This window comes from Hyperolius riggenbachi, chromosome 8 (genome assembly GCF_040937935.1).
Source record: "Hyperolius riggenbachi isolate aHypRig1 chromosome 8, aHypRig1.pri, whole genome shotgun sequence".
NCBI lineage: Eukaryota > Metazoa > Chordata > Amphibia > Anura > Hyperoliidae > Hyperolius > Hyperolius riggenbachi.
Window position 1 is genome coordinate 70,700,725 of NC_090653.1, and position 12,149 is coordinate 70,712,873.

The following is a 12,149-nucleotide window of genomic DNA, read 5'->3' on the forward strand; positions in this document are numbered from 1 at the left end:
GCACAGTAGACAACGCGTTTCATGGCTTAATGCCGCCTCATTAGTCAGTACCATGCCCGATGCTTAAGGAGTGAAGCCTGGAGTGCCAGAGTATCTACTGTGCCGAAATAAAAAACGTTTTACAGTCTTGCCTAATAGTCTTCTCTAAGGTTGGCTGATACCCACTCCTTATACCCAAGTCCTTATCCATTGGAATATACTTGGGGCCTCCTACCGTGTCTGTCTGTTGTCGTACTTCACCCCAGGTTGAGGTTGGTTTTATGACTACATCATATAACCTTATTATCGTTGCTAGGATAGAAACCCCGACTTGCGAGTACCACACATTCTTCAATTTCTTTTTCCTTACCAATTGACGTACTACACCAGATTGGGCTCCCGGTGTCGCTGTGTTTTTTCTTTTTCATGACCTCAAAACTAGTACTTTGCTTATGAAATCTTCGTGGTATGCATGCCTAGGGGTGTGGTTGGGTATGATCAAAGGAGTGTCATGGGACGTCTTCCTAATAAGGTGCTCAGTGAGTGTATATTATATTTTGCCTGTGTAATACCTTCATGCTGATATTCTCAGTGTACAGTGATGCTAGATATGTAGGTTATTTTCTTTAAATCAAAGTTCTCTTTATATCTTCTGTGAAATTCATGAAATGACCACTCACATTAATGGATGCTCCCATAAGTGACCTATTGTACACAGCTTTCCGGATTATCTGGAAAAGGTTTTGAGGGGGAACCTTGAGGTCCACAGTCTCATTCACTCCTCCTGTGAAGTCCACAAAGGCCTCGTTCATCAAGCCTCCATTCAGGGCCTCATAGGATCCATTTAATCTAGGACCAGAGAAGATACATTTAGTACACACATTCTTAATTTTGTTTTGATTACAGAAGCACACTAGGAACAAGGAAGAACCTGTGTGTGCATCTTTCTGAAAAAAATGGGCTTATGGTTCAAACATATTTTTTTTCCATGAACCTTGTTAGGCATTATTGAAAATCCAATTTTTAGAAGAACATTTGACAACTGAACACACTAAAAGTCAACTCTGTCACTTGGGACCTGATATAAAAACATGGCCAAATTTGCTTTGCTTTACTTGGTAGGTAAAAATGGGCTTGAAATGTGACCAGTAACACCCTCAAAAGACTATTTATGACCCAAACAGCATGTTGACTTTGTGATCAACCATATCGAGCATGAGCATCAGCAACTCACCTACTGTTGCCATGTTACAGTTACAGTCTGAGTGACCACTTATGTTAAAAATGATGAGTGTGGTAAGAGATCATGCCCCTCATATGAGGGCAGGACTGATTGACCACTACCATTATTTATTATTATTTATTTATTGTATTTATAAAGCGCCAACATATTACGCAGCGCTGAACATTGATTTAGGTTACAGACAATATTTAGGGGTGACATACAGCAATATGACAATACAGGATACAAGAAAACCAGATCACACACCATAGTATGAGTACCAGGTAATGCTTAGTCAGTCACTGGATGAAGCATGGAGATTAGGCAAGTTAGGTTCACTCAGATGCATAGCATGGATTCACAGTAATGGAGGTGCATGATCAGGTAGGACACAAAAGGAGGAGGACCCTGCCCAAAGGCTTACAATCTAGAGGGAGAGGTAAGGACACGAATGGTAGGGGACCAGAGTTCAGCTGTAGGTTTAGAGCACTTGTGAGGGGTAGTAGGCCAGAGTGAAAAGGTGAGTTTTGAGGGCTTTCTTGAAGATGTTGAAGGAGGGGGCTGCCCTAATGGGTGGAGGTAGGGAGTTCCATAGTGTTGGAGCAGCTCTTGAGAAGTCCTGGAGGCGTGCATGGGACTGGGTGATGCGGGGGGCGGTTAGGCGAGATCGGAAATGTAGTAAGATCGGAAATGTAGGTTGGACAGGTTTTGTGGACAGATTTGTAGGTCAGACACAGTATCTTGAATCTGATTCTGGACTGGATAGGAAGCCAGTGGAGGGATTCTAGGAGGGGATCTGCCGTGGTGGAGCGATGGGAGGAGTGGATAATTCTGGCTGCCGCATTCATGATGGACTGCAGTGGGGCTGTTCGGGTCATAGGGAGACCAGACAGCAGGGCATTGCAGTAGTCAAGGCGGGAAATTATGAGGGCATGGATGAGGAGTTTGGTGGTGGCAGAGGTCAGGAAAGGGCGAATCTTACAGATGTTACGAAGGTGGAAGTTGCAGGACTTTGTGAGGTTTTGGATGTGGGAAGTGAAGGAGAGTGCGGAGTCCATGTACAGAAACAGGGTGAACACACCCCCACATACTGGGGCAGGATTGAGTGACCACTACCATGTACAAAGACAGAGTGAACACGCCCCTCATACTGAGGGCGGGACTGAGTGACCACTGCCATGTACAGAGACAGGACAAACACTGTCATATCGAGAACAGCAAAACGGCGCAGGGAAATTTGGGTGTTATTTTATGTTAAAAACGATAATGAGTGTGGTAAGAGACCATGCCCCTCATACTGGGGCAGGACTGAGTGACCACTACCATGTACAAAGACAAGGTGAACATGCCCCTCATACTGAATACAGTACTGAGTGACTACTGCCATATCGAAACGACACAGGGAAATTTGGGTGCACTAGTCACCTCCATAGGCCCTAATATGAATTATGGCTACAGCGGTGTTCAGACAGTAATTTGGTCACTATCAAAAGATAGCCACTTCAAAAGACAGCGCCCAAAGTACTCAAAACAGCGTAATTTGGCCGCCAGCAGCCGAATTAAGTCTTACCATTGACTCCATGGTGGCCTGGAAGGAGAATAGTACTTAGCGTATTTTTTGGACTATAAGACGCTCCGGACCATAAGACGCACCTAGGTTTAGAGGGCAAAAACCAGGGGAAAAAATATACTAAACCTGGTGTGTCTATGGTCCAGGGGCATCTTCTAAATGTTCTCCCCCCAATTATTGTGCCGTGCTCCTGTTCCCCTTGTGGCCTTCTGCTGTCCCTCCTTGTGGCCTCTTCATGTCCATCTTTGTGTCCTCCTTCTTTCTCCCCTTGGGGCCCCCTCCTGTCCCCCTTTGTGGTGTCCTCATTCTGTCTCCCCTTGTGGCCTCCTCTAGCCCCCCCTTGTAGCCTCCTTCTGCCCCCCTCCCCCTTTGTGTCATCCTCCTGTCCCCTTGTGTCACCCTTCTGTCCCTCTTTATGTCATCCTTATATTCCCCTTGTGTTCTTCTTCTGCCCCCTTCATGTCCCTGGTGTCCTTGTATCTGAGAATGAGCAGGGGTAGCCGCGGGTATTACTCACATAACCCAAGTATGCCCGCAGCGGTGGCTGCTGTTCCCTTCCGTGTCCTCCTCTCCTGATGTCCTGCGCTCTCCTTTACTTCCCCGAGAAGATGTAACTAAGCTGCAGCAGCTAAGGGCATTACTCCCCATCCTTGGAGCCCGCACGAGCAGTTGCTTGTCTCATCCACTTCTTCCATCTAGTGCCGGTCACGAAAGTAATGACGCGACCAGGAAGTACCTGCACTAGAGGGAAGAAGTGGATGAGACAAGCAGCTGCTCGTGTGGGCTCTAAGGACGGTGAGTAATGCCCGCAGCTGCTGCGCAGGACATCAGAAGTGGACCACACGGAGGGGAACAGCAGCCACCACCCCACGCACCCTTGGGTTACGTGAGTAATACCCGGAGCTACCCCTGCTCATTCTCAGATACAGGGACACTGCACCAGGGACAATACAGGGAGTCCCCGACATCGCAGCGGGTCGGCAGCTCCTATCAGTAGACGATTATATGTCGGGTCTCCCTGTATTCGGACAATAAGACACGGACTTTTTATCCCCACTTTTGGGAGAGAAAAAGTGCGTCTTATAGTCCGGAAAATACGGTAACGCCGCCAGAACTTGCAGGAGCAGGGTGGGCCATTTTTCGGTTTTGCCCTACTCCCAAATTTACTGGCGCCATCTTTGCATGTGTGCCTGTCATATTGCAGAAGACTGAGTGATCCCAAAAGGATGGACCAAAGACACTGTCATGATACTTCACAGCAGCAGAAGACATTTAAAGGAACGTGCATTGCTATGTAAGCACGTAACTAAGGAAGGCACACTACGCTGCAAGACCGAGCGTAGCGTGCAGCCTTGAATTTAGCTTGCGGTACTGTCATGGAGCTCATGCTGCTATAGCAGTGCAGATTCATGAATCAGCCCCTATAATCCATTAAATCACTTCAGTTTCCTGTAGATGTCTCTTTTATATTGAAGCAAATCTAGACAGAAAATAAACTTATGAAATCATTAAATTTGTGTACAAATGGTAAATAGAATGTTAGTAGCAAAGAACAGTCTTGTTTTTATTTTCAGCTTAAGATTTGAATTTTTCAGACTGAATTCTAAACAGCAGCCATGGCAGCCTTTATTCAGCTGCAAAACGAACAGAAGTAATGATCCGTTGATTCTGTCAGCACTACAACTTTATCAGCATTGTTTCTAAAACCAGATAAAAGTGTTTTGCCTTCTTTTTTACTTTTCAGGACATTAGGCTAAGGGTGGCCATACATCAAGAGATTTGGGCAGCCGATCAACCAAGAGACATATCTCTCTCTGATCGAAAAGAGATCTGTGACCCCATAAACTGCAGGTCGATTCCTAATCAATTTCAGCATGAAATCTTTTGATAATCAGTCTAGTGACGCAGCCTTACCGCATCCCAAATGTAGATGCCCGTGCATTAATACTTTACCTGTCCAGTGTCCTCCACTGTCTCCGTACTTTTCATCCTCATTTGCGCCCCACGTGGTTGCCAGCGTATTGCACATGGGGCACGTGTGTACACCGGCAACCACGTGGGGTGGTGAATGAGGAGGAAGAGTCTGGAGACATCGGCAGACACCAGACAGGTAAAGTATTAATGCACCAAAGGGGGGGGGGCAAGGTACAAGTACATTTGGGTGGTGGAACGTAGGCGAGGGGTTCCATTGCGTTCATCGTTCGCAATTACCACATGCTGTTACCGTCGTGCACCTGATCGAGCATGTTGGTCGAGATTTCCAAGCATGGCCAATCGACACGTGACCAATTTCGGCCTAAAATTGCTCAAACTGTCGATCCGGCATGCTCTTGGAATCGCTCTTTTTCATCGGATTTGATAATTACCAAATCTGATGGTTGATGGCCCCCAAGTCTACTGATGTATGGCCACCTTAATTTGACTTTCTGTTTGACTGCTGCATTTGCACAGATAACTAGTTTTTAACACTTGGAAAGACCCCAAAATGGACTGGAGCCCCCCAAAATTGTGTAATGGGCAGAAAGAAAGCTAAGATATATGGCATGGAGATTTCAGTTCTGGAGGCTCCAATAGGCAGGCAGGTAATTCAGTTTTCCAGACTCCACCTTTAACTGAAATATTAGGTTTGGAGGGAACTGATCCTTTGTATGTGAACAGAGGGATTTATAAATGAGATAAGGCATTAAAAACAGCCATACTGTTTGCCTTCGCTCCACACATTGTACACAGAGCAGGCTTGGCTGAACTTCTCTCCCAGTTATCTGGATATTTCAAGGTGTACTAACAAAGAAAAGCTGCTGTGTTGCTGATCAGAATACTCACTTGGCATAAGCCTTCTCCAGCAAGGCGGCCCAGAATTCACTCTTCTGCTGGGAATGTACAAATTCTAACTCGCCATACTTGGTGGGCAGACGGTCATCCACCACAACATCGACCCACTCACCATACTGCCAGAACTGAAAGAAAGAAGGTTTAGAATAATAACAAATATCATAGTGTACAGTAGCTCCTCCGCTCCAAAAAATGAAATAATACAAATCATACCAAAAAAAGCGTTTTTGGGCAATCTTCTTATGAAAACTTGGCTTTTTAAAGAGAAGCTGTCAGCAATACTATCTCAGGAAAAAAACACATATATAAGTAGATAAATACTTGCTCTTCTTACATAACATATGTATTGCACTGTCCACGTTTTGATTTTTACGATTTTTCTACAGTAAAAACATTTCCCCTTTTAACTGTAACTATTTTGAAGCCAATCCTGATGTCATTTCCTCCCTTACTCTCCTCTGCCTGATTGTGTATGCATTGCCCGCCCTTCATTATACAAAGTGCGCTGTCTCAGCATGAGAAATATTGGCCAATCAGAGAGGAACAGTGGTGTGAGAGGGGAAAACAGGAGGGAAAGAGGCTTCAGCCAATCAGGCTGCATTAGTTAAAGGGAACCCAAGGTGGAGTTCTGACAATGCTATCCGCATACAGAGGCTGGGTCTACCTATGCTGCCAGCCTCTGTTGCTATCCAGATCCACCCCAAGCCCCCCGTGCGCTCTGCTATCCCCCATAAATCACAGCCACGCTGTCAACACGCAGCGTGTCGCAGCGGGCTGTGTTTACCTCTGTAGTGTCAGTCTCGCCGCTCCCCCCGCCTCCTGCATAGCTCCGGACCCCACCCATGTCCCTTCCCTCCCCGCTGATTGGAGGGAAGGGCTGTGGGGGGGGGCCAGAGCTATGCAGGAGGCGGGGGGATCAGCGAGACTGACACTACAGAGGTGAACACAGCCCGCACAGCGCGGCTGTGATTTATGGGATAGCAGAGTGCAGGGGGGGACCTTAGGGGGGATCTGGATAGCAACAGAGGCTGGGCTGTATAGGCAGACTCAGCCTCTGTATGCAGATAACATTGTCAGAACCCCACCTCGGGTTCTGTTTAAGTCTGAAGAGAAAGTAGAGAAGCAAAAAAGGACAACCCAGCATGCCCTGCAACTTCCTTTTTGTGTACCAAATAAGAGTCTGGTAAACTGGGGAATGATCATTTATCAACAAGCAAAATAGTGATTTTAACTTTTGGATTGCCTGATTAGCATCCTTATTACTTGTTTACCAGATTGAAACAATTGATTTTTGATTTTATGCTCGACAGTTATTATTATGCTGTTTTAAATTCAGGTCCCCTTTAACGGCGAGTTCAAACCTACTACCTTAGAAAGCTCTAAAAAATGTTATTGTAATCCGATTAAAATCACAAACATTTTTATGTGAAGTATATAAGTTGTACATTAATAATGCCTGACGCGCTTTTCATGACTCTCTAGATTCATTGGAGGCCACATACATAACCATGATTCCGCATCACATGTAATATGCATGCTGAAGAGAGAGACAAAGCTACAGCCAGTCACTCATTCAGTGCAAGAAACAAGGGTTCCTGCTCCTCAGGGCTCAAACCCACTAGAGCGATTTTGTGAGCGCTTAGGGAGCGATTCAAACCGCTAGCGATTTACCTAAATGCTCAGCTAATGTTAATGGATGGGCCAAATTCCACTGGAGCGATTGCGATGACTAAAATCGCAAACGCAGGACATGCAGCATTTTTAGCGTTTAGCGTTAGCGTTTCTGCAATGTAAAGTATATAAACGCTGGCATAATCGCTCATCATAACCTACACAGAGCGATTTTGCTAGCGTTTTTACATTACTGCACACTGTAACAAAATTAAAATTAATTGAAACGAATCAGAATTAAAAAAGCTAATCGCTAATCGCTACACAACCGCTGGCAAAAGGCTGACACTTTTTAAAAACGCTACCAAAATCATCAGCAATCGCTCATGAAATTGCTTACAAACCGCTCATTAAAAACGCTAGCGATTGCGTTTTGTTCTGGGTTCCATGCCTTACAGCTGATTACTGATGCAGGAAGAAAATATATGGTCTATGCAGCAAACTGACTCCACACTTGGAAAAAAAAACAATTTGGGCAATTTTTTTTTAACAAAAGTAAAGTTTAACTTTTAGGTTACTGCTAGAGGAAAAGGGAAGGTTGGTGTCAGGACAAGTTTAGCATTAGGTTGATTAAACTCCTCTACAATGCAGGAAAGACATCGATGAGACAAAATCTCCAATTATTTCACCTGAAAATGGAAGATTCCAGCATATTCATTGCGGAAACTCTGCTGAAGAGGAACCACTCGCTCCAGGAGACGGGGGTAAAGGGTCAAAGATGCCGCAGCAGCCAAAAACCAACAGTTACCTAGGAGCAGAAAAAAATTACAGAGTCATTTATGAAGGGGAGGCACACAGAAATGCATCTGAACTTTTATGAAGGTTATGCCAGTTACCACCACATACAGGCTTCCCAATAATGAATAAAGGCAAAAGGGGCACTTTAAAGGACATCTGAGGTGAAAATAAACTAATGAGATAAACAATTGCATCTATCCTTCCTTAACCACTTCCCAACTGAGGGGTTTTACCCCCTGACCACCAGAGCAATTTTCACCTTTCAGCGCTCCTTCCATTCATTCGTCTATAATTTTATCATTACTTATCGCAATGAAATGAACTATATCTTGTTTTTTTCGCCACCAATTAGGCTTTCTTTAGGTGGGACATTATGCCAAGAATAATTTTATTCTAAATGTGTTTTAATGGGAAAATAGGAAAAAATGTGGGAAAAAAATTATTATTTTTCAGTTTTCGCCCTTTATAGTTTTTAAATAATGCATGCTACTGTAATTAAAACCCATTAAATGTATATGCCTATTTATCCCGGTTATAAACCCGTTTAAATTATGTCCCTATCACAATGTTTGCCGCCAATATTTTAGTTGGAAATAAAGGTGCATTTTTTTCAGTTTTGCGTCCATCCCTAATTATAAGCCCATAGTTTATAAAGTAACAGTGTTATACCCTCTTGACATAAATATTTAAAAAGTTCAGTCCCTAAGGTAACTATTTATGTTTTTTTTTTATTGTAAATTTTTTATTTTTTTTTTAATTACAAAAAAAAAAAAAAATTGGGGAGTGTGGGAGGTAAGGAGTTAATTTTTTGTGTAAAACAAGTTTATTTGTGTGTAGAAAATGGTTAGGGTGTAGTTTTACTATTTGGCCACAAGATGGCAACATTACTAATTTGTTTCATGCTACCTGCAAGCGTCCTTCCGGACTCTTGCAGGAAGTAGAAAGAGGCTGGGACTTTGTTATTTTTTCACAATGATCGCGCTGCTCAGCCGAGCGGCAGCAGGTCATTGCGGGGCTTAGATCAGCGAACGGGAATGGATTTTCCCGTTCGTTGATCTCTGGGCGAGCGGGCGGCGGCGTGTTTACTAGCGGCGGGCGGCGTGTTTACGAGCGGGAACGCGGACAGCGGCGGGAGTGCGCAGAGTACGGATTTCTCCGTCCCTGGGGGTGAAAGGATGGAAAAAGGGGCGGAGAAATCCGTACGCGCGGGGGTAAAGTGGTTAATCTAAAGATGACTTTTTATCCCAGTTTTAGCTATCCCACAGTTTTATTTTATATTGTAATCTACTTTTTAAGGTTTTACTGTTTGACCTCCTCTCAATGACGCACTCATCGAAGTATGCCAGAGCTAAAATCTATGAACTATTGACCCTTTTTAGCTCCTTCCTATCTCCTTTCTGCTCTCAGAAGTCATTTACTGCCAGGAAAGTGTTTTATGGCTACAATTCCTTATCACTAAGGGTTACACTATAGTCCGACCCTGTCCCGACCCAGACAGAAACTGTCATTTGCATACCTAATTTTTAACTCTTTTGGGCACAGAAGGAAAAAAAAGGAACACAGCATAGTTTTTCGTGTGCTAGGCACTGTACATACATGTTTATCTCATAATGGGCTTGATTCACTAATACCATGCCTTATTAGAGATATCACTCCTTATCAAAGTTAACACGCCTGATCAGAGTATCATAGCGAGCGCTATGAACTTATGCCTGCTAATTGGCAATGACAAGAGCTCCACTCCTTCTGCCCTGAACCCCTGCGGGTTCGTAGCACTCGCTATGTTACTCTGATAAGGCATGTTAACTAATAAGACATGCTACTATCTGTCCAACTATCTGCCAAACTTGTCTGTTAAGCCTCATACAACTTTTGTTGTGAAACAAGTTGAAACAATTAAAAAAAGTATTTTGCTATTGTTCGAACAGCTGATGAGACTGATAATAAGTCAATCCAACTGTTGGCATGACTTCTTATCAGCTGTTTGAATAATAGCAAAATACTTTTTTTAGTTGTTTTAACTTGTTTCACAACAAAAGCTGTTTGACAATTGTGCTGCATAAAAGACCGCTGTTGAGCGAGTGAATAGGGCTTAACAGACAAGTTTGGCAGATAGTTGGACAGATAGTTGGTAGGTGTGTATATTAACCTTTAGTGAATCAAGCCCCATGTCACCTCGGATGTTCTTTAAAGAGAATCTGTAGTAAAAATAAAAAACAAATACTCACCTAAGGAGGCCGAAGGCTCTGGGTCCTATAGAGCCTTCCCGGTCTCCTCACGGTCCCTGCGTTCCAGCGCCGGATCCCCGGTTCAAATCTCCTGCTGCGGGAGGCTTTGGAAGTCTTCGGGAGCACTTGGGCTCCTGGAGACGGGCGGCTCTGTATTGCGCGCGCAAGTGCGTAAGAGAGGATGCTCGCGCGTGTGCAGTACGTAGCGGCTTGTCTTTAGAGGCCTGAGTGCTTGTGAAGACTCTTGAAGCCCACCAGAAGCGGAAGAGAGCAATCTCTTACCAGTGGGTCAGAGACTGCTAATGGGGAAGCCTGCAGGGGAACGCGGAGACCGTGAGGAGACCTAGGACCCAGAGACTTCCCTCTCCTTAGGGAACTATCTGTTTTTTATTTTTATTTTCACTTCAGATTTGAACTTTCAAGCCTTCCCATATAACTCACTTCTCATGGAGGTGTGACTAGCTGAATAATCACAAATACCTTCTGTTGTAAGAAAGCAAACTTTCAGGGCTCGTTTCCACTATCGCGAATCTGCATGCGTCCAACGCATGCAGATCCGCACATGTAATACAAGTGGATGGGCCTGTTTCCACTGTAGCGTTGTTGAGGTGCGTTTTTTTCAGCGTGAAAAAAACGCACAAAAGAGCCAACGATTTCGCCTGCGTCGGGAATCCGTGCGAATCGCCGCTAATGTATTTAATAGTAAAAACGCATGCGTTTGTTACATGCGTTTTTACCCGCGATTTCGCGTGCGATTTCGCACCTTTTTCAATTTTATTTAGCCCTGGCAGTGTCATGGTTAATTTCGCATGGCACCCTGCCATGCGAAATCGCAGGCGAAATCGCGGGTAAAAACGCATGTGGAAACGCATCCGCATGCGTTTTTACAAGCGTCGGAATGCGGCCGAAATCGCGTCGCAACAGTGGAAACAAGCCCTCATTCTTCTCACAAGGAAATAATCTGACCTAGTCAACCTACAAACGTAGCTAAACTGGAAATATGACCTAAGTATAGTAGTTCCTGTGATCTGTCTGGAGGCATTGCCTTGACCGAGGTCAGTTGCCCCCTGTGGGAACTTCAAAGGCAGTTATGCCTAGTACACACCATACCATTTTCTGTAATGCCTAGTACACACCATACCATTTTCTGTAATGCCTAGTACACACCATACCATTTTCTGTTAAGGTAGCCATACACTGGTCGATTTGCCATCAGATTCGACCAACAGATAGATCCCTCTCTGATCGAATCTGATCAGAGAGGGATTGTATGGCTGCCTTTACTGCAAACAGATTGTGAATCGATTTCAGCCTGAAACCGATCACATTCTGCTGAGCTGCCGCTGTCGCCCCCCCCCCCCCCCCCCGGGCCCCCGCATACATTACCTGAAGCTGGCTCCCGGCATCTTCTCCGCATCGGCACCCGGCTGGCATCTTCTCTGCATCACCTTCCGCATCCCGGCTTCCGGCATAACTTTCTGTCACTCCAGTGACAGAGGAAGTTCAAATAGAGCGCCCTCTATTTGTACTTCCGCTGTCACTGCAGTGAAACAGGAAGTTATACACGGATGCCGGGAGCCGGGAGGTGATGCGGAGAAGATGCCGGGAGCCAGCTTCAGGTAATGTATACCTGCGTCGGTGGTACGCCGCTAGCGATGCGCTCCTTACCCGCGGCGATCGACGGTAATTTCCCGCACGGGGGGATCGACGGGACCGATCTATTTCAAGCCGAAATAGATCGAAAATTAGCGTGTTGCATGAACGATTTGACAGCAGATTCGATCCCAGTGATCGAATCTGCTGTTGATCGGCGGGTAATCGGCCTAGTGTATGGCCAATTTAAGATTTTCTGTAATTAGATTATTTTCTGTAAAGTACTGGTAGAGACTGGTCATTATCTCCGGTGCAT

At 45.0% G+C, this 12,149-nt stretch overlaps 1 protein-coding gene across 12 annotated transcripts in view; it reads right to left on the reverse strand.

Annotated features, from left to right (window-relative positions):
* Positions 1–12,149, reverse strand: part of LOC137528903 (calpain-1 catalytic subunit-like) — a 266,591-nt gene that overhangs the window by 51,644 nt on the left and 202,798 nt on the right. For all 12 annotated transcript variants that reach the window (XM_068250661.1, XM_068250660.1, XM_068250659.1 and 9 more), the window contains 3 exons: positions 7,904–8,022; positions 5,595–5,728; positions 660–828 (listed from right to left, as the gene is read on the reverse strand). In XM_068250661.1, the coding sequence (XP_068106762.1) occupies positions 660–828; positions 5,595–5,728; positions 7,904–8,022 (422 nt within the window). The remainder of the gene's footprint in view (positions 1–659; positions 829–5,594; positions 5,729–7,903; positions 8,023–12,149) is intronic.